General features: G+C 47.7%; 1 protein-coding gene across 1 annotated transcript in view; it reads left to right on the forward strand.

Annotated features, from left to right (window-relative positions):
* LOC306834213 (uncharacterized protein) overlaps nucleotides 1-14,822 on the forward strand; it is a gene marked incomplete at its 3' end in the record, with an annotated part of 27,129 nt that extends 12,307 nt beyond the window's left edge. The window contains 2 exon segments of the mRNA XM_079360050.1: nucleotides 7,939-7,992; nucleotides 14,760-14,822. Coding sequence (XP_079216176.1) covers nucleotides 7,939-7,992; nucleotides 14,760-14,822 — 117 coding nt within the window.
* Nucleotides 14,823-22,496: the final 7,674 nt, after the last annotated feature.

Raw genomic sequence — 22,496 nt, forward strand, 5'->3', positions numbered from 1 at the left:
CATACACACATACGTACATACACACACACACACACACACACACACACACACACACACATACTGACATACATACACACGTATTTCTTAGCTCTTTGTTTTGAGTTATTTATTGATGATTTAGATATTTACACAGTTGCAGTTATCAAAGATATTTAATGAAGACGAGATGGTCACTCAGCTGAAGAGTGAGCGCGTGTCACCGCTGAGGATGCTTGTTGTAACCCATACAGCGCCCTCTGCTGGTGACAGAGAACTGCTAATGTGATAAACTCAGATTCGATGATATTTGACCGGAGAATAAATCGAGTAATGTCGGTGCATATTTCTGCTGAAATGATTCGATACGATACTGACTGGACATGCTGATATCTGTGTGAGTAGATCAGCTGGCCGATGAGTCGCGCTCTCATGTGAAGGACCAAAACGGTCAGAGTGGAAGCAGCAACGGATAACCCGCAGACCATCGAACAACTGCAAAGAAACACATGAATACATGCGGACTGAAAGTGGAGCCAATAACAACATGGTCTTTTCTGGACACACAGGTCTGATACTGTTTGTTCATCTGGTTCAGAGTATCTAAAAATTCAAACCAACAAAGAAACAATTATCAAACCAGCTGCAGCTTCGAAATCTTAATTTAGAAGCTTCAGCAAAGAACACAAAGTGAAAACTATGTGAGTATAAAGAGATAATAACACATTCAGAGCCTCTGGTTTTTAACAGTAACCAGCGTACCAAAACAACAGTTAACCCTCCTGCTGCTTCAGCCTCTCATCCGGTTCATGTACACACATTCAGTTTGAAGACAGCTGCTGCAGAAACCTCCGTAATTACTGTGAAAACCTTAAAAAGGAAAGGATGAGCTGCAAGCACTTAACTCAAAGGAATGTACGCTAGGTCTCGAGTTAACGCCCACTCAGCCTGACAGCACTGGATGTAAACATTCATTAGTGTCTACACACACTCGCTCTCACACACACACACACTCACACACACACACACACTCACACACAGAATGGTTGTGTGTAAGCATGTTTGAGCGTGTGCATCTGAATGAAGCACAAACGCATTTACACAGTGTTCCACATCGATGGTGGACGCTGTCGTTGTTTTTGAATGTCTGTGGTTTATCTAAAAGCACCGGCACCAACAGACCCTCAAACATGAATCCAAAGTGTAGACGGCTTTTGGTTCATTGTTCAGACTTTTGGTGTAAGGGTAGATGTTGCTCTTTACCTTTTGAAGAGGCTGTCAGAACACGTCACCCCTCTCCGAGACGCCTCTGAAGAAGGTGAGAGACATCGCTGAAACTGTCGAGTTAAAAGCTAAAGAGCAACATCTACCCTTACACCACGTGTCAGAAGAAAAAAACAAAAAACCTCTACAGTAGTAAGAAGACACGATGAACGTTTCTGAGCGATTATTCCAAACCCAAGTTAAGAAGTAAAGAGCACCTGGCAGAAAGCAGCTCTCCTGAATGTGTAAACAACAACAATAGGATGTTAGAAACCAAAAGATTACAGCAGAGAGGAAACCCACACAAACATCTGCTCCAGGCTCGAGGATGTGAGAGGCTGTTAGCTAAGCGCTAATACACACAGAGACGACTTTGTTATCAGCACTGATATAAAGAGATGTATTAATGAAAGCCGATGTTGTTCTAAGATTGCAGTTTGTCTATTTGTCTATATTTAAATACATGCTTTGATTCTTCCAAACAAACACAATAAAGATAACCAACACGGCTTTGATGAAAGGGCTCCAGTCAACCAACCAATCAGAGAGCTTCACTGTTTAGTGCCAGTGATTCAAGATGTCAGAGCTCTTGACTGTTGTGGTTACGTAACACAACCATACTGTACACCAAAGACCTTAACTCACAGACGGAGGTGAAGAAATGAAAAAGAATTAAATACAGGATCTGTCACACTGAAACAAAGTTAAACTGCAAAGAAAATAATGTACGCAGAGCGTGTTCAGGGTAACGACCGGTATGCACTTCACCAATATCAGTCTGTCTCCAAACCCTCCAATGATGAGAAAAGTCCATCCTCTCCGTCTTCTGCCTGCTCCACTTTTCAGAAAATGTGTGCTCAAACAGGCCGTTTGGAGATTTCCCCTTTATGACATCACAAAGGGCAGTAGCCCCTCCCCCAGGTGGGTGACACTCCCACAGCTAGGTGTTTGTTCTGCCCTCTGAGTCTGCCTTCTCACCGTAAACAACAGGACATGGAGCCAGAAAGCAGCGAGTACACCCGAGCCCTTCCAGAGAGGGGGCATGGTCAGACACAGCTCATTTACATATTTAAAGCTACAGACACAGAAACAGCCTGTTCTGAGCAGGGCTGAAATAGAGGGGTTTATAGACATGATCAAATACAGGATCAGAGTGGATTTACAACAACACACAACCAGAGGAGGAGGAGATGTGACCTTTAAAGCAGTGAAACAAAAACTTGTGATGTTCTGGAAATGTCAATAAAGTCATTAAAAAGTGAAAAAACAAAATGAAGTCTGTATTAAGTCAAGCAAAGCAAATTAAGATGGAAATCATAGGTTGGTAATTAGTGCTTCCACACGCCTTTACTGTACGTTCAGCTCTTATAGAGAGCAAACAGAGGAAGAAGGGTAAAATCAGTGACCCAAAAAATAAACAACCAAACACTGCCAGGAGCAAAACTCAGACACAGACTCATTCTGTTCAGTCTTAACTCGACATAACTGATGGAGCAGCGAGAGATCAGACGCCGAGCCGGTCTGAGGCGGCTTCTCCGTCTGCTGCTGCTGTGGCCCACATGGTCACAGCATTGTGGGCCAGGACGTCAGACGGATGTAAGCTCCTCTAATGCAGCAGCAGCACACAGGCCGATTGACTGACCCAATTACAGCAGTCACATGAGGAAGAACGCCCTGCAGTTAGCTCATTAGTCTCTGGAGTCTGTGCAGCTCTCTCAGTCTAACTCGGCCTCCTCGTCTCCCGCTGCTTCATAATGTACAGTCAATTACCAAGTCATGTTTAATTCATTTAGAACATTTGGAGGATTTCTTTTTATGAACGGCGGAAACAGGCCTTTCAAATACGCCGCTGTCAGGCTCCGAGGAAACGTGTTTAAGACATGTTAGCTCGTAGAAAACACAGACGGCCAACAGATTCCTGTGACTGAGACAACACTGGTGCCATACACGGTCTCATTGTTTAATATGGCGTTTAACCATCTCTGGACAAACCATTAACACAGCCACTCTGCAGAAAGGTCCTTTTATTAGATCGCTAGAAGTATTAGAGACATGGGCCGGGTCGTTAGCATCGCGCTAAAATACAATCTGGTAGTTGTGTCAAGTATAAAGTCCACGGCGGTGTCAGAGACCGCAGACTTTCATACTGCATGACGCCACGCTGAGTTTGCAGTACGATCAGAAATCATAAAATCTTTGAATTATTCAAATTAAACATTTGTATTCATTTTCTGAATTTTACTTTTTTACGTTTTTTTCTTCTTTCTAAAAGTCGAACAGAAGAATCCTCCTGAATGTGTGACATGATGGACGGACGGATTCTGAAAAATACAACTATATGCTGCAGCATCTAATTTGCAGTGATATGTTTGTGTAAGTGGAGCATGAATATGAAGTGTGTGTTGCTGCTCTTTATTTTTTACATTATTCTTCCTAGAAAACATCTCGCTGAACCCTGCAGACGTGACCTTTCCCCCCCCTCTTTTACCCTCAATGCACATTTTCTCTGCAGCTTAAAGCACTCATCTCTAACACACACACACACACACACACACACACACACACACACACACATCCACTCGCCTCGCCAGAAAGGCCACATTCAGCTGGTGCAGGTCATTGGCCTGTGGGCAGGTTCAATATTTATGGGTCGCTGCAGCATTTTACCGTCTCAGCTTGACAAAGATGATCAGCATCTCAGGCACTCTGCCTGTCAATCCAGCCGCTCGCCACATCACATCAGCTGCCGTCACAGTCGGCCCTGCAGGATGTCACCATGACGGGACGCCACCGTGACACACCGAGAGACGGAAAACAAGCTGCCGCCGAGTTCCCCAGCCAATGAGAAATCAGCTCTGGATCCACAAGCAGAGCTGATCCACGCTGATGGATGGACGGAGGTGGAAATGTTCGTGATACTTATTATTGATATTTAACTGCTAACTCGTCATAATCATTTAATTTTCTGTGTTTATTGCTTCAATGAGACTTCATTTGTTTCTGTCCATCTCTATCTATTAAAACTGTGTCTCTGATGGGACGAAGCTCTCACAGACTGGTTTGTTTTAAATATATTAAAGCAGGAAACATCATCAGTTTCTTGGTTCTCCATCTTTGATATTCCAGCGGCTTCTTCAAGTCACTTTTTAAGGTCTTTGGATCAAAAGCTTTTTACTCGGTCTCAGACTCTGGACTTTAAATCAAGGCCGATCAAGACCCCAACATCGTCACCGTGACCAGAAAGAAAGCAGAAAACTTGAAGTCAAAAGGCAAGAAAGACTTACAGTAGCTGCTGGACCAAGAAAGGCCAAAATGACAATCAGCTGACAAAAAGCTGATTTGAGAAAAAGTCTCCCATAAAGAAGTGAAGTGAGTTCAGAAAGTTGAAAGACTTAATAAATATGTTGAATTAATTCGTTTTTAGATTTTTATCCCCGTGTTACGGTCTAAGTGAGGGACACAGGATGAGTCTTCTGTGATATTTATAATCTCAGTCTGATCCTGCCGAGGTCTTGGTCTCGTCTCTGTCTCTGAGATCTCTGGTCTGGAGGAGGACTTGGTCTCTGTCGTCGTGGTCTGGACTACATCACCAGCGGAGGCTGTGAACGCTGCACTGAGTTCACACTTCTTCTGGACATTAACATAAAAACATATTTCTGACACTTCCGGAGAACATTATTAAGATGAGTGTGTGTAAATCCATATTCTGCTCTGTGGGCTAAACTGTCTATAAATATTGAAGCTGACTTCTGAGAGCTTTTGACTGTGAACTGGCTCCACTCCACAGAGCTGTCTCCAGTTGGTATGCAGTATAGGATTCAGAAGCAGCTGCAGTGAATTCAAAAATCGATCCTCTGCGTTGGAGTTCAGGAGGTCATGTTTGTGTCCGAGCAGCGTGGGAGGTTTAAGGAGGAACAAGAATCCAGACGGAAACCGGTGAGCTCTGCTGCTGAGACATAAATATGAAATACAAACATGGCAGCTCTGTACTGAAGTCTGTCTTTGAGTATAACATTATTCACACTGTCAAATCAATATATCATCCCAACCTGAAGGTCAAGCAGATCAAGCTGTTCCAAAGAGAGATGCTGTGTCGTGATGGCCGGAGGAGGAACTCTGATCTTCAGGATGTCTGTTTGTCTATTCTTTGCTTTTTCTTTGGATATATGCAAATGTGTTTTAACGTGATGGACCACCAGGGGGCGCTCAATCAAAACAATAACAAAAGATGGTGTCGAAGGCTGGCGGGGAATCATGGGAGTGATTTTCTCTGCTACTCCCTCCCCCAATCGTCGATGAAATCGACCTCCGAGTTAACCACAGTCGAGATGAACCGACCTGAAGACGAGCTAACGTATCCGAGTCTGACGCACGTGACGTTTTCATCACCGCAGCACGAACAGCGAGAGGACAGCAGCGTTCAGGAGCAGCTCACGATGAAATAAAAACCTTTGGTCTGATGGATCTCAAACATTTGAAGCGTGTCCCGTGTACATTCATCCTGGATGTTGATGTTTGAAAGGACGTAAACCATCGTCTGTGTTACAGTCAATGGTTTAAACACGGCAGAGTTTTCTTTGTCGGAAGTGATGATTCTTTCAGCCAATCAGCGGACAGCAGTCTTAAGCTCCACCTTTTTGGGTCGGCACGATATTCTCGTCACCCCAACGGAAGGGTCTCAAAAAGTGGGACAGTACGGATCAGTTATTTGGGAATCTTTATTCTATTTAAACGCCGAACTGAGACGAGACGAACCGCTGGGTGGAAACAGGGTTTTAGTATCTCTGTGAGGACCGCCCTCTGACTTTAGCCACACTGTGCTTCCTCCTGTGAGAGTCCGGTATAAGTGTTGTGACTAAACCAAGCTCCAAGGGAGTTCTTCAGATGTCTCCGGGCGTCTGTCCTCGTGACGTGGACGTAAAGAGAGTGTGCAGGCGTCCTCCCTCTCTGCTTTAATGAATCATTGGCTCAGCTGCTCGCAGCAGGCCGAGACGTGGACGTGAAGTGTGTGACGCTCCGTGCATGCTGGACGGACTGAGTGACCTCTCTGAACATGAAGAGGGAACAGGAGGCCTGTGGCTGTGGGCAGCTTTCATCAGGCCTGTGTGGGCACCTGCAGCTGACTCACGCAGCAGCGAGCGCTCGTCTGTGATCCAACCAGAGAACACGCTGGACAGTGAGGATGAGGAGTGTTTAAAGCACCGCTCTGATCTCACACGGGTCAATGAGATGAAGAAAACATAAACAGAAGAACGAGGTCAAGCGAAGCGAAGCGTCTTCAGCACTGACTGAAGAAGATAAGATCTTATGTGGACAGGAAGTGATGTCATAATCAGACTTTAAAGGTGCTGATCAGTCTTTGAGAGGCTGGGACGTTTAAGAACTCTGATCTGGTCCGAGGTCAGACATTAAACGGGCTGATTGACTTTACAGCTTCCTCTCCTCCACTAATGTTAGAGGGGGGGGGGGGGGGGGGGGCTCTGCCGACGCAATATGACTAGACAGCATCCAGCAAGGCGCGCGTGTGTGTGTGTGTGTGTGTGTGTGTGTGTGTATGTGTGTGTGTGTGTGTGTGTGGGGGGGGGGGGGGGGGGGTCAGCCCCCTCTGGAGGCGGTTTGCCTTTGATGGTGGCTGAAGGAGTCTCTGGGATGTCAGTGTCACTCTGATGAGACTGAGCTGGCGTGACACGCCCGTCAGCATCGCTCTGCACAGCATGCACACACAACACACACACACAACATACACACACAACATACACACACACACACACACACAACATACACACACACACACACACAACATACACACACACACACACACACACACACACACACACACACACAACACACACACACACACACACACACACACACACACAACACACACACACAACATACACACACAACACACACACACACACACACACACACACACACACAACACACACACACACACACACACACAACACACACACACAACATACACACACAACATACACACACACACACACACACACACACACAACACAACACAGTGCACACACAACACACACACACACACACATACACACACAACACAACACAGTGCACACACAACACACACACACAACATACACACACAACACACACACACACACAACATACACACACAACACACACACACACACACAAAACATACACACAACACACACACAACACACACACACGACAGAGGAGAAAGAGAGACGGCACACTTTGAGCGTGGGTGTAAGACTCGAGGATGAGAGGAAGGGGGGGGTGAGGAAGAGGGGGGGAGGGGGTGAGGAAGAGGGGGGAGGGGGGGGGGAGAGGGAGTGCGACGCAGAGAGAAGTAGGACGAGTGGGACATGATGAGCTGGTTGCGTCTCCATCTCTGCCGTCTCAGAGGGACGGAGAGAGGCGAGCGCAGTCCTGGGAATGAAGATTTCCTGAGCTGGTCGTTTCCATACAAACTGTGACACAGACGAGCCGCACGACCACCAGCTACTTCCAGGAACAAGGAGGAGGAGCGCTAAATATATTGACTTTAAAAGACGTCAGAGAGGCGAGCAGGCACAAAGAGAGAGAGCGGTGTGAAAAGCAGGAACAGGCAGCGTGGGGCCCGAGCTGCAGGGGCCCAATAAAAAATGAATCAAAGGCACGCTGGCTCTCCCACTGAGGACGCTCCGACAGAGGGTGTCACACACACACACACACACACACACACACACACACACGTTACACGCTCGTATGCATGTTCAGGACCCGAACAAGAAGACTCAGAGGAATACACACACACACACACACACACACACACACACACACACACACACACACACACACACACACACACACACACACACACACACACACACACACACACACACACACACACACACACACACACACACACACACACACACAGAGCGTCTAATTAACCTTTCAGTCAGCGTTGGAGACAAACGCAGCTCTTCCCTGATTTGAAGCACAGTCTGAATTGTTTCCACATAATTATCTTCTCACTCGACTCGAGCTGCATTTAGTCTGAGGAGGGAAACACCGGACTGGAGTCCAGACCCGGGTCTTCGTTTAAGGCGGGTCAGAGTGGTGACACATCCGGCTGCTTGGAATTACACACATTCAATCTGCTCTGGCTCAAAGGTGTTGGAGGACATGTTTGTGCTTTTCGTATCAGTCAGAGGTTTGACACCAGAGAAATAAGACGCTTTATCCTTGAATATAAAAGTGTATGGAGGTACAGAAATGCATGTGTAAGTGACAGTACACTCGTTACAGTCATGTGTTCATGCAGCGGGGGCGTCAGGCTGGCGGTGAAGCTGAGTGAATGACATGTTTATTAAGACGTCTGCAGAGGGTCTCATGTTAATCAGAGCTGACAGAGAGGGAAATGTAAAGCCGACTCACGGTGGCACTCTGTTCAGTCAGAAGCAGCAGCGTGTAACGCTCGGCGAGCACGGATGCACGGATCGAACTTTCCCCGCATCTCTTGTCCAAACGCAGCCGATGGCCCGCGGCCGCTTCATCTTTCTCAATCAATATTTCAGCGCGCCGAGGCGTCTCTCAGCCTCCATCCTCCTGGAGCGCAGCCAACTTTCAGCTTCAGTACTACCAGCAGCCCGCGGTGCATGGCTCCTGCCCACACACACACACACACACACACACACACACACACACACACACACACACACACACACACACACACATCACAGCTCTTTGTTTTGTCTTGCCAGGTGGAAAACATCATTATAAAACATGTGAAACATTTTCCCGTAGGTTTAAAGTTTGAACAACAACAAAAAAAGATGAAACTTGATTTATAGTTTTTGAAGGATGAACAATAAATCACCAATAAGTCCGGAGCTACGACGTGATCAGGATGCTGTGAAGGTCCACAGGAACCTTGGAGCTGGATGGTAAATTCATGTTCTCCAACTGCACTCGAGATCTTTAACCTTACACAGGAAAAAAAAAACCTCATCGACCAATCACAGCTCACTTTGACTTCAGGCACCTTCCTCTGTGATCAGTCAGCCAATCAGAGAGCTGCTCTCTTCCTGTGTGATCATGAAGGAAACCTGCTGTGTTGAAGCTTCTCTGACAACAATGCAGCAGCCAGTATGTCCTCCTTCTAACTTTAGATTCTGCTCCTGAATGCTCTGGATCTGATTGGACCAGAGAAGGTAGGCGGGGCTTTGAAGGCCGTTTTGGACGCCCCTGGGTTTGCCAGATATGAGAGCAGTTATCAAGGTTCAAGTTCAAGGTTCTTTATTTGTCAAATAAAGAATCAGGTGAACAGGTGTTGCAGTGATGGAAGCGGGCAGTGGAACTGCTTCAGATAGAAGTGATTGTACCCGAGCTAAAAAGCCTCTGCATGTTTCTAATAAGCTCCAGCAGCAGAAAGCTGCTCAAACTAGGATCAATGTTGGAGATGAAACATGGAGAGAGGTTAGAACGCAGAAAGCTTTACAGACCCATGCAGAGCTGGCTAAACACTGAAGCTACAGTGTCCACCACATGCAGAGCTGGCTAAACACTGAAGCTACAGTGTCTCTACATGCAGAGCTGGCTAAACACTGAAGCTACAGTGTCCACCACATGCAGAGCTGGCTAAACACTGAAGCTACAGTGTCCACCACATGCAGAGCTGGCTAAACACTGAAGCTACAGTGTCCACCACATGCAGAGCTGGCTAAACACTGAAGCTACAGTGTCCACCACATGCAGAGCTGGCTAAACACTGAAGCTACAGTGTCCACCACATGCAGAGCTGGCTAAACACTGAAGCTACAGTGTCCACCACATGCAGAGCTGGCTAAACACTGAAGCTACAGTGTCCTCCACATGCTGGTCTGTGTGAGCATCCACTCTACAGTTGTGTTGTTTACCTGACACTTCTCAGACTGCAGCATGTTGACAGTACAAGGTGTGCCAGGCTGTGCTGACAGCTGTGACGTGCACACACACACACACACACACACACACACACACACACACACACACACACACACACACACACACACACAGTGTGTGTTTTACCTGGCAGTGAGTCAGTGTGTGTGGATGCAGCTGGTTGGTCCTTCAGTCAGGCTCAGTGTGTTGCTGTAATCCTGCAGACCGTCACACTAATCCATCCTGAGAAAACACTTTGATGTTACTGTCATGGACTCTTTCTCTCTGTTTGTGCTTCTGTGAGCAGAGTCAATAGTCCTTCATAAATATTTCCACACCTCAGTCTGCTCCACAGTGTGTGTGTGTGTGTGTGTGTGTGTGTGTGTGTGTGTGTGTGTGTGTGTGCAGCATGTGATACTAAAGGAGGAGATAAAACCATTGATCTGCAGCTGTTTTGTTTCAGCTGCTGCAGAAAAACATCTCTAAGATCATCAGACTGACGACATGAACACAGCGCTTCATTACGCTCTGAGAGACATTTAGACTTCTGTCCAACTAATAAATGTCTTCATGCTTATTCAGAAATCTTTCAGCCGACCGTCTTATTTCCACATATGGAAAGGTACAGCACGTTGTGTAACTCATCCAGGACATTTCTTGGATCAGCACTTTGAGACGGGCTGTGATAGCTGTGGAAATGTTCCTGATCAAAGTCCGTCCACAGCGGCCTGACAGCCTCAACATGACAGAGACAGTCCTGATTGGAGGAGAGGACGTTATCCGGCTTTATCTAGACATTGTCAGGAGTGTCTGAGTGAGCGGCTGAATAATTGAAGCAACGTGAGAGTTGGTCAGACGGTCCCTGAGCTCTGGCTGTGACAGGCCGCCCCCCCTGGTGCAGAGCGGCCCTCGGCTCAGCGGGGGGGGGGGGGCATGTCTGGGAGGTGCAGAGAAAATCAATGAGTCTCTGGCAGCCCAAGTCATTAGAAGTAGCTGGTGAGACTAACTGTGGGGGAATACACGACATCATGAGCATCTCGTGGCGAGGAGCGGTCGAACGGATGGACGCATTCTTAGCGGGAGAATTTTGAAACAAAATTTTACTTGAAATGCAGAGTGTTAACATGTCAGTGTCTACATGGTCTACATCTACTTCTTCAGTGTATGAGGAAGTTAAAGGAGCGATATGTAGCTCTGACCCCCTAGTGGTTAAAATGAGTACTGCAGTCTAAACTCTTCTCATCACAAAGAGCTGTCTCCCCCCCCTCCATGTGGTGGACACTGTAGCTTCAGTGTTTAGCCAGCTCTGCACGTTTCCTTCATGTCTGATCACAGAGGAAGAGAGCGTCATCATCTCGCTCTCCACGCAGCTCTCTGATTGGTCCTTTAATGAATCATCATCTAGCAGACAAACAACCACGGTAAAGAAATCCACAGCATCCACTGAGAGCTCGTGGGTCACCGAGTTAAACATCCAGCATGTGCACTAATGACATTGTTGTGTTCCATAAATAATTTCTACTTCCCGCTTCATTTAAATGCGAGCAGTTATTCCACTCTGATAATTTACATCCAGCGTGTTACGAGCCATTAGCTAAGTCCTCTCAGGATCAGTAACAGCTCATACGCCTCGCTGCCTAATTGATTTGATAATTGAGAGATGCAATCAGGTCATCTGTCCTCATATGGAGAGCTCATGCACACATGCAGGTTCCAGTCCCTGAAGCTGGAACAACCCTGATCTGAGACGGGTTGTTTTTCTACTTCCTGTATGAGTCGCACCTGATGGGATTGGATCAGAGGACTCACACTCTCTCCACGACAGCTTTCAGAGCAGACGGGATGAAGCTCATTTGAAGACGTATTGATCGACTCTCCTGACTCAACCTGTGCAGCCATGTTTCCTCCGTCATTATCAGGCGCTGATACAAAATATCGACAGCTCAGAGAAAAAGCAGCGTGAACGAGCGGCTGGCGTTTGTTCAGGGAGGGACATTGATTTACTGGCTCGCTCGCCGACTGCTGTGTGACACCTCGCCGTTCTTCGTCTTATCATATCAGCGTTTCGCCGTAATCTCCGTGAGATCGTTCATGTTTCACTGCAGCTGTTGCAACTTTTGAGGAAATCTGCACAAACAACATGGATTGAAGTGTCGACCTGGACCGACCAGCAAAGATGGACGACTATCTTCTGCCTGTCTAATCTCAGAGGACACGCAGCCTCGTTGTTTCATTTCTGTCAGTGAAAACACAAACATTCAAATCGAGCAGTCAGTCAGAAGAGGGATCGTTTGCAATGGATTGTGGGATGGGTAGTTCTTTTACTCTGAACGAGGATTATCTACACAGTCACGTGTTAGCGGAGGCTGTTTCAAGCTTCACTCTCTTGGTAGTGATGGTGATCTTCACTCTTGACATAAACACTCTGTGAAACATCAACGGAGGATTTAGAAGAGTAAATTTTCTAAACCAGAGTCACAGACAAAGTGAGCTCTCACTTTATCACTCTATCCTGAGAAGCTCTGAGTCGATCTTTGCTGGAGGTATCTTGGTCCAAGTGTCAGAATATGTTGGTACACTGTCATGGTGTTCCAGTGTAAAGCTCTGTATGTTCACAAACAGAGTCTGTGTGACGTGACTCTGACTCAAACATGTCTGAGGAGAGAAAAAGAGAAGATTCAGAGTAAGCTGAGGAAACACGATGTGAGTAGCACCTGGCTCGGGGAACATCCAGGTGCTACAGGTGTGACTGACATCATCACTGCTGTTCCACCCCGCAGAAATGATCCTGACCCGTATCAAACCCAGGACAGAAATAAAAACCCGTCCCTCCCGCCTCTCTCCAGATGACCCGCTTGTCCTCGTGCTGCTTCACACTTGAACCTGTTTTTTTTGCGGTTCAGACTTTGTCGGTCAGCGGATCACATGACAGCATGTAATACTACACCACTTGTTTTTCTTCACTTTATGACTGATAATGTGCTTCAGAAGGACGCTCACACTGACAAGCCTGTCTCTGCATTGATAAGCAGCTCACGTGTTGAGGACACACACACACACACACACACACACACACACACACACACACACACGCACACACACACGCACACACACACACGCACACACGCACACACACACACGCTGGACTCTGACCTCGGGGTCCGCTGTCGGGGCCCCTCGGCCTTTGTTGTGTAGAGAATTATTAATGTGCTGAGTTGTGTGGCCTCCAAGTTAACTCAACATGAATGTGTGCTGTGTGTCCACTTCTACTGTTTTCCTCAATCCTTCATGGATGTGTGTGTGTGTGTGTGTGTGTGTGTGTGTGTGTGTGTGTGTGTAGGCGATGTCGAGCAGGATCAGTTTTGCACACAGGGAGCAGTGAGTGTGCTCCGAGAGCGGCCGTGGTGAGTTGACCGGCTGCACACGTGTTCGCTCACCCACTCAGCGCTCCTCCGAAAGCTTTCAGCACGCACTCGACGAGTGAACGAAGAACGCCAGGACAGGCGGACAGTCGAACTTCACCCACACACACACACACACACACACACACACACATACACACACACACACACACACACACGGGGCTAACTGTAGTGCGCTGGAATCAAACGTCCTCCACGCTGTAGTGACGTGACGGCTCTCTCTGATGCTCATTATTACGATGGACTGATGGTGCGTGCTCGGTGGAGCTGAGAGCTGAACGTGTGTTCATTGAAACAGAGTGATGGAGTGTGTTCTTTGTCATGGAGCACAGAACAGACGAGACTCTTCTCAAACATGCAGCATCGACGGAATCCCAAGAAGAAGAACTCGACCTGCCACATCGCCACATGAACGCTAGCAGCTGTTTTCCACATTCATTCCTGATTCTGTAGAAGGTCGTCGTGCTCGTTGGTGCTAGCATAGCTGCTAGTGTAGCTGCTAGTGTAGCTGCTAGCGTAGCTGCTAGCATAGCTGCTAGCATAGCTGCTAGTGTAGCTGCTAGTGTAGCTGCTAGAGTAGCTGCTAGCATAGCTGCTGGACAGTGTGACTGGTTTGACCTTGGAAGGTCAGCTATCCTAACAAGTCGATGCCTTCACAAGCCAATCAGAGAGGAGACAGCTGCATCTGTGCTCCTGTCTTTGACATGTGCACACTGAGTTTGAACCCGCAGCAATACAGGTGTGCTGAGAGCGAGAGAGAGAGAGAGAGAGAGGGGCCCCTCCTGTCAGAGTCTGTTTAGGGGCCGACGTCCAGGGGGGGAGGGGTGGGACTATCACATTGCACATGATTAATGCAGGGCCCTTGTCTGCGAGAAGCGCAGGTGAAGGAGACTGTTGGCCCCGAGGCATCAACAGACCCGCTTCCCAAACTGGGACGTGGCCCCCTCTCTGCATGCCTGACCCGATGAGTGCTGGCTGTTCGCTACCTGCTGCAGAGGCTCGGCATGCACATGAAAGGAGTTGACCTTGAGAAGTTAAAAGACAGTTTCCCCCTCTGTCTCCTCCCTCCTGACTGTCAACCTCTCCTTATCTTTCACCCAGTTCCTCTCGGGTCATCGATCTCCATCAGCCCTCAATGAACATTTCTCCTTTTTTATGCCTTTGTGTCTCTGAGGGCTTTGTTCTCTGAAGGTCAGGTCCAGGTCTCCAGAAGCTCAGGGGCATGGCCAGAGGGGCGGCATGGGCCCCCCTTGAAATCAGATGAACCACCTCAGATGCCATCCCAAAATCCTCAGCTGCCATTGGCTGTTGAAATCCACGATTGGGGCTGTTTTGAGTCCTCAAAGAATGAATCTTAGAAGATGTTCATGTTGGAGTGATTCATGCAGAGAGAAGGGGCAAAGAAGGATCTTCATTGCCCCCCCCCCAGGTCTGGACACGCCCCTGCTACCCCGAACAGGGTGGCTTCAGCCTTGTAATGTTACAGGTATTTATTTTGGTACTTTATGATGATTTGATTTGCTGCCTTGCTAAGTGGCATGACATCGACGTTAACGCTCATTTGTCTCTCTGTAAACGTTACGATCAGGCGTCTTTAACTCTGTAGATGGAAGGTTGGATTTGTTTGGTGCACTCGTACAGGTTTCACTTCCACTCCTGCGTCTGCGCTGCTCTAACTTCATGGCCTGAGGGTAACTGCTCCGGAAACATGAAACCAAAGAGGCTTGGACGTTATTACAGTATGTAAAAAAGGGATTTCCCCCTCGAGAGGTAAAGATTTCAACCCCTCTCTCAAAGGCTGCTACAAACGAGATGGACTAAACAGGACGAGAGAAAAAAGTCAGCATGGATGCATTTATAAAAACAGGTGTTTTTAAATCTGCTATCGTGAATGGTTGATACAATTGGGTTAAAAGGACAGAAGTTAGGAACAAGACGAGAGGAGAGAGAACTATGAGCAGCTTGCTGAGGACACATCACCTGTGGAGTCCTGGAATAGCAGCACAGCAGAGCGGACAATCAGCTGGCCTTGGTTAATTCAAACTTCATAGTCAGACTGGTTCTTGTGTGTTTGGAGGTCCCTGACCTCGCTCCTTCTCAAGCTTTTTGTCCAATTTAAAGTACACCATGTTAGAAAATGGACCTTCTGTCGGAGCGTGAGGACGTGATTGGTCCAGAGAAGAACGAATCACAGACTTCATCAAAGGGACGAAACAGGCAGAGTTAAAAACATGAGCTTAAGAATATGTGAGAGCAGCCGCGTCCACACTGTGTGGAGACCGTATGATGTTTACAGGGGCCACGTTTGTCGTAACACGTTCATTCACTGGCTGCTGTTGGATCAGTTGGATTGAATTTGAAGAGCTGTAATTGGATGGCGCTGCGCAGCATATGGACGTGCTGGCTGTTTGCTGATGAGTGCGCTCTCCAGTGAACGCTCCTCACTTTTATTCCCTTCATAAAAAGATTACATCAAACATGCAGGCTCAGCTGAAAACACCAGTTTAACTTCATTTCACAAAATCGGATTATTCCGTCCGTCGACAGACACTCCTGCCACGTTACGTGTGTGACCCCCCCCCCCCCCCCCCCCCCCCAGGTAGAAGTGACACACTAACATGATTCTGGCTCCGTGTTTGATTGAAGCCATGATAAATACACGCTGTCCCTGGGCTTTGTTTGACAGCATTGTTCTGTATGTAGGTTGGATACCCGAGCCCGCAGACTTCTTGACGTTCACGTCAGACTTAAAGCCCACAGGACTCGTATAGGTGTGACTTTTTATCAGCTTTTAGGACGTGAAGCTGAGCTGGACGCTCAGGCTTTTGTCTTTCCACGCCATGTCTGCACAGAGGGAACAATACCTCAGAGCCTGATTCCCAGAGAATCGTGCAGGACGAGGAGGTGACAACAGGCGTGCTGTAAAATGTTCACTCCCTGGAACAGAAGGAAAGCGTGCATGCTGCAGCTGAGCGGCTCCACAACAACACCAACACTCTCCTTTCTTACTTTCTCTGTCAAACTTTGCCACCGGAAATATTCAGGCCGCGGCTGATTGATCCATTTATTATTTTTCTGATTGACACCCTCCTCTCCTGGACTGTGCAGAAAGGATGCAGAGGTACCTAAAGCCTTTCACTTAAAGCTCCGAGCCTTTGAACAAGCTGCAACATCTGACGGCATGAAAACGACAACATGTGTAGATCTGGATTTTTCTTGATACGTATGTTTAACTTCAGCACTGGAAGGATAAATGTTCTCCCCTCAGAGAAGAGGAACGATGGATTGTTCAGAAGCAGCAGCACATGTAGAGGCCGGCTCTGATCTACTTTACGAGAACATCGTTACAGCTCCAGTGTTTCAGAGTTTGAGCTCATAAAAGCTGCCGGCCTCGGCGCTACCCCCCATGAAAGATGCTCCTGTAAACCTTCAGGTGTGAAGAGGAAGCCTGACCTCTGACAGACGATGTGTGAGCGTCACCCCTCCAGCCTTCAGACTCCTGAGAGAACCCCTGCACACTGTGTGTGTGTGTGTGTGTGTGTGTGTGTGTGTGCAGCCCCGCTCGTCTGGTTCTGCACAGAACACACAGCGCTGGTTGGTAAACGGGAGCAGGTGAAGGGGGGGGGGGGGGGGATTCCTGCAGGATTTAGTGAAGTGAAAACCTTGATGGTGTCCTGGATGTGGCAGCTGGATGATGAGTGTGGGGTTGTTCTCAGGTTATCCATATATGACAGCCACACTTAATTCATGGCTCTCTGTAACAACCTGGCACCACCTCTTTACCCTTCCACCAGCCTCTGCTCATCCATCTTTCTGCCTGCTCCACCTCCCTGCCACCGTCTCTCTGCGTGTGTGTGTGTTTGAATTGTTCCCCTCTTATTTCACGTGTCCCACCCTTCAGAACCCTTTTTTCCCCTTTCGATGACAAAGATCCCCTCCTCCATCCGTGACCCTCCTCCTATCTACCTTCACCTCCCTGCCCCCACCCGCCCTCCGCCTCTCTGTGCGAGCCTGATAGATGCTCTCCAATATCCAGCCGACATAAATCTTCTCCCAAGCTGGCCACAAATATCTCAGCGATGCTGATTTATGAGCGCCGGCCTCCCTGTCTGTCTCAAAGAGAGGCCGCGCTGGTGCTTGTCGGCTGCATGTAGATGGGATTGATTTCTTAATAGCCAGTCTCTTCAGAGTAAGAGCGCTGCTTTCACGAGGACGTAGTAAAGAGAGAGAGGGATTATTGAGTGTGTGGCTGAGCAGCACTGATGGAGAGCAAAGAGGGACTCACCTGTAAAAAAGGTCATTGAGGCAGTAAACAGGGGGGGGGGGGGGTGGTGAGGTCACATCCCTCTGCACGCCGCACGCTCATACGGCGTGCACGAAGGAAGAAAACGAGGAGAGGAGTTCTTTGTAAAAAGTGGAAATATGAGTTTTTACTTGTGGTCTTAAGAGGAGGATGTTCGAGGTCTCGACCTTTGGTTTACATTAAAATATCATGAAGTGTGCCGATGAGCGCAGAGACGGGACACGCAGCTCAGGAAACTTCAAATTAAAAGAATTAAAGAGAAAAGATCCGAGTGGAGAAGGAAGAGAGGACCTTGTTAAAACATTTAGGAGGTCAATTACAGATTCCACGAAACGCTGCGATACGGAGCATCCATTATTCAACACACTGTTCTGAATGATACGGCTGAAAGGTCGCTGCTTATTCAGAGCTAATGAGCATCATGGCTGCAGGTTTGTACTGTGTTTACATTCACACTGGAGCCCGACGTCTGCGTGACATCCGCTGAACACGGACCAACACGCTGTGCAGCTCCACTCCACATCAGGACTGATTACTGTCCAATCAGAAACCAGCATTTTGGATTGGATAATAATGTTCAGTCTGTTTGTGTTTTAACATCTCACTGCTGAAAATATCGACATCGGACTGCTCCGGATATTCTCCTGACCGGGCTGTTCACACGTGCTCCTCACATCTGTGTGTGTGTGTGTGTGTGTGTGTGTGTGTGTGTGTGTGGGGAGATGGTCATGGAGATGGTCGTGGTGCTGTGCAGACACTCAAAGTGGGGTCCCAGGACCCTCGGGGGTCCGCAGAATAATTTACATGAAATTGTGACTTGCACCAATTAAATCAGCTCTTTAGTCCAATAATCCCGCCTCCTTTCGTTCTGTGCCAACAGATCAACTCTGACATGATGATTAAAGTATAAATGTAGCCTCCTTCTATGGCGGCACAGTGTCCCACAGTACATGAACACATCGTGACGGGGGTCCATGGTGCTCGATGCAGCAGGAAGAAGTCAGTGTGATATTCTCTCTCCTCTTCGTCACCTCCGCTGAGACTCTGTCAGACGCTGCTAAAAGCTTTTTCATTGGATTTAGCCACATGGTCTCCTTGGAGAAGAGGAGGTGATTCTCCTCACAGTCTGATCCTGCAGTGAGCTCATTTTATCATCAATTCTTTAAACCCGTACACATAAAACGATGTGATGATGGGAGGAGAGCTCAGATGTTTTGAGATGAACCTGCACGATGCAGCAGATTCGAGTATTTGAATCTTCAGATTTAAAGAGTTAACACTTATGAGATGCAGAAGACCTTGGACCAGAACAAAGCAGCTATAAGAGGCTGCTCAAACACCGCTCAAGGATCTCCCTGACAGACCGAGCTGAGGAGAATTTTGTAATCAAATGGAAGCCCAGATTTCCATCCCGGCGTTCCACTGTTCTCTGCAGTCTGTCCGGGCTGTGTGGAGCTCTGCGGCTCGCTCATGTTCACACTGAAGTGCAGATAAGCATCCTCCTTCTCCTCGGCCTGGGCTGCAGCAGATACAGCTCGGGCTGATAAATATAACGTCTTTGTGTTATCAGAGCAGGAGCAGGCTGTGTGAAGGTGGAGGACGATACGGAGGAGGAGCCGGCTGGAGATAATAAGCAGGTCCTTTTTAACTTCGAGGTAAACTGTCGATTTTACAGAAGACGTCAGGGTCAGGACATCTGAGACGAGGGACAACTGGACGAGCCTGATGCAAACACTCGTGCCGCTCTGCTGTGTAGAAAGCGTTTTGTGTTTCAGTGGAAACTGAAACGTTCTGTAGGTTATTCACAGACTCAGATCAGACTGAAGATTTGACCACGTTTCAATAACTGAGAAGCTGAAAACCAAAACGTAAGAAGACAAACAGCAGCTGGCCAGGAAGAGAAATCACTCTAATATTATTATTATGTTGACTCTTCTCTCTCTGGACTCCCTTTCTAATTTTATGAGAGCTTCCAGTGCTGACTGAGCTCCTTCAACAAGTCCCTGAGTTAATAAAGAGTCACACATTCATCCTGTCAGCCATTCAGCGCTCCATCGAACACAAGACGGAAAGTTCATGCAGGTTAAAGGAGCCATCGCTGAGCGCAGGACGGACAAAGACGTTTGTCCACAGAGGGACTTATTGAGTTTAAATGAAGGTGGGACGTGTGTGAATGTGATATGGACCTTGAGCCCTCACAAGCACACACACACACACACACACACACACACACACACACACACACACACACATACACACACACACACACACACACACACACACACACACACACACACACACACACACACACACACACACGCATCCACGGGTTGAAAAAAGAATTAGTGAGTGTTAACATGTCAAACACTCAGAAGCTGTAAAGTTGGACATTTTAACATAGAGCTCTATGGAGAGTGACTCACTGCAGGAGACAGACTCTAGTGGACACTGGATGAACTGCAGCTGTAAAGTTGGACATTTTAACATAGAGTTCTATGGAGACTGACTCACTGCAGGAGACAGACTCTAGTGGACACTGGAGGAAATGCAGCTGTAAAGTTGGACATTTTAACATATAGCTCTATGGAGACTGACTCACTGCAGGAGACAGACTCTAGTGGACACTGGAGGAACTGCAGCTGTAAAGTTGGACATTTTAACATAGAGCTCTATGGAGACTGACTCACTGCAGGAGACAGACTCTAGTGGACACTGGAGGAACTGCACTTCTTGGCACTTTGTTTCTCTAAGCTAAGGCCAACATGTTTAGAGGTTACAGATTTGAAGAGATGAAAAGTGATGGTGGGACGCCGGTGGCTGGACGGTTGGTTTGCTCAGGTTGAAATCCAGCCGATCCTTCTTTTCTTCGTGCCGTTCTCCGCTGTACGCTCTCCTGCATCTCCAATAAAGCCACAAAAAAATGCCCAAAATAGATCTTTGTCTGCTTCTATTTGAATGTAATTGAAGATTTGTCTGGGGGACATTAGGCTCGAGGATTAAAGCAAAGATGGTGTTGGATCATCTCTCGGTGATTGTTTGCAGCAGATAAAGGACGGAGCAGCGTTCACGTGTCTCTGTGCAGATTCACATCGAGCAGTCGTGCCCCGACAAAAGCTGCAGAGGAATTGTTTACAGAAGGTTTTTCTGGATGAATTCCATTTGTGAAATGAAAAAGATTGTGTGTGAAATTGGCGGGTGTGTTTAGGTATGCTGGTGTGTGTTTGTGTATTCATGCACGTGAGTTTACACAGCTGTCAGATCCTCAGCACCAGCATAGACGTGGACTGTTTGTCCCTTCGACGCTGTGATAACAATGGGGCCGTTAGATTGCAGCACCGAAGCAGCCGGAAAAAGACTTTTCCTTCTTTGTCGAGCGTTCACATTGTCACCGTCACGGATGTGTCTGAAGAAGAGTGGACACAGTGACAAACAACTGTTGCTGATGATGGGTGGTGTAATCACTGCTGGGCCTAATTTCAGAGCATGCATGTGGAGTTTTTGATTTTAATGAATGAATGGAGACTTCTCTCTGTGGGTTAGTGCTGAAGCACAGACAAAGCTCGCTGCTCTCCTGAGACGAGCAGAAGAAAGATGAAGGCGAGGGATCTGAGAGCTCAAGGCCAGAAAAGACAAACTAATTAGATTACAGCGTGCTGCATAACTTCATTTAATGACGAGAGAAACTGGAGAAGTCAGGGAGCCTGTAATGCTACACATTCACATGAACACACACATCAGACTCTGCAGGCTCAACATGCTGTGATCATCAGAGTCTCCACGCCACCACCACAGAGCCTCCATCCATGGAGGACACCAGCGAGACCGTCCTGCACATCCAGTCCTGCACATCCAGTCCTGCACATCCAGTCCTGCAGCGGGACTACAAACACAAACATTCATTTTACATTCGTTAAGTTCGAGCCTCATATTTATGAACTTGTGGTTAATAAGATTTGTTGTTGCTAGGTTGTTTTTTTTAAAGTTCTGTAAATGCATTCTTTGTATTCTTTACACCGTGTACGTCCAGCACATTGGAGAGGACTTTGGACTTCTCTGAGGTCAACACCACATCCTGCCTGCTGGACCACACTGTCCCTCACTCGTCCACTGAGCCCCGTCCTCTTTGGACTCAGACTCCTCCCTGAACCTTCGCTGCCTGTCTCAGCTTTGGTTCTTAGGTCTGCTCCCTCCAACATGTAAAGCCTCTCGGGTCGCTTGCTGTATAAATCAAAGTTTCCTGCAGATTTGAACATATTGAATTTATCTGTCTGTTGGTTGATTCTTCATTTCTACAGGATGTTCGACTGAAACATTCACCACATCCAGCTGCAGCACAGAGAGATGAAGAGGAGGAAGAAGAGCAGCCAGCAGCTAATTAACCCACAGAGCTGTCTCACTGATGTGAACCCCCCCACCCCCCTCTGTGGAGGTGCGTCTTCACACTCTGAGATCAGAGTTCAGCGATCAAACAGAGGGCGAGGGACTCCTGTGTTTCCCACCCGCAGCCCAGAGATGACAGCAGCGAGGCTGCGTGCTGCAGTTTGACTCAAATCAACATGACAGCACATTTCTCTGGACAGCAGAACTCAGGTCTGAACCTTCTGAACATCACTGAGAGCTGCTGG

Source organism: Symphodus melops (assembly GCF_947650265.1).
Source record: "Symphodus melops genome assembly, chromosome: 13".
NCBI classification, from domain to species: Eukaryota; Metazoa; Chordata; class Actinopteri; order Labriformes; family Labridae; genus Symphodus; species Symphodus melops.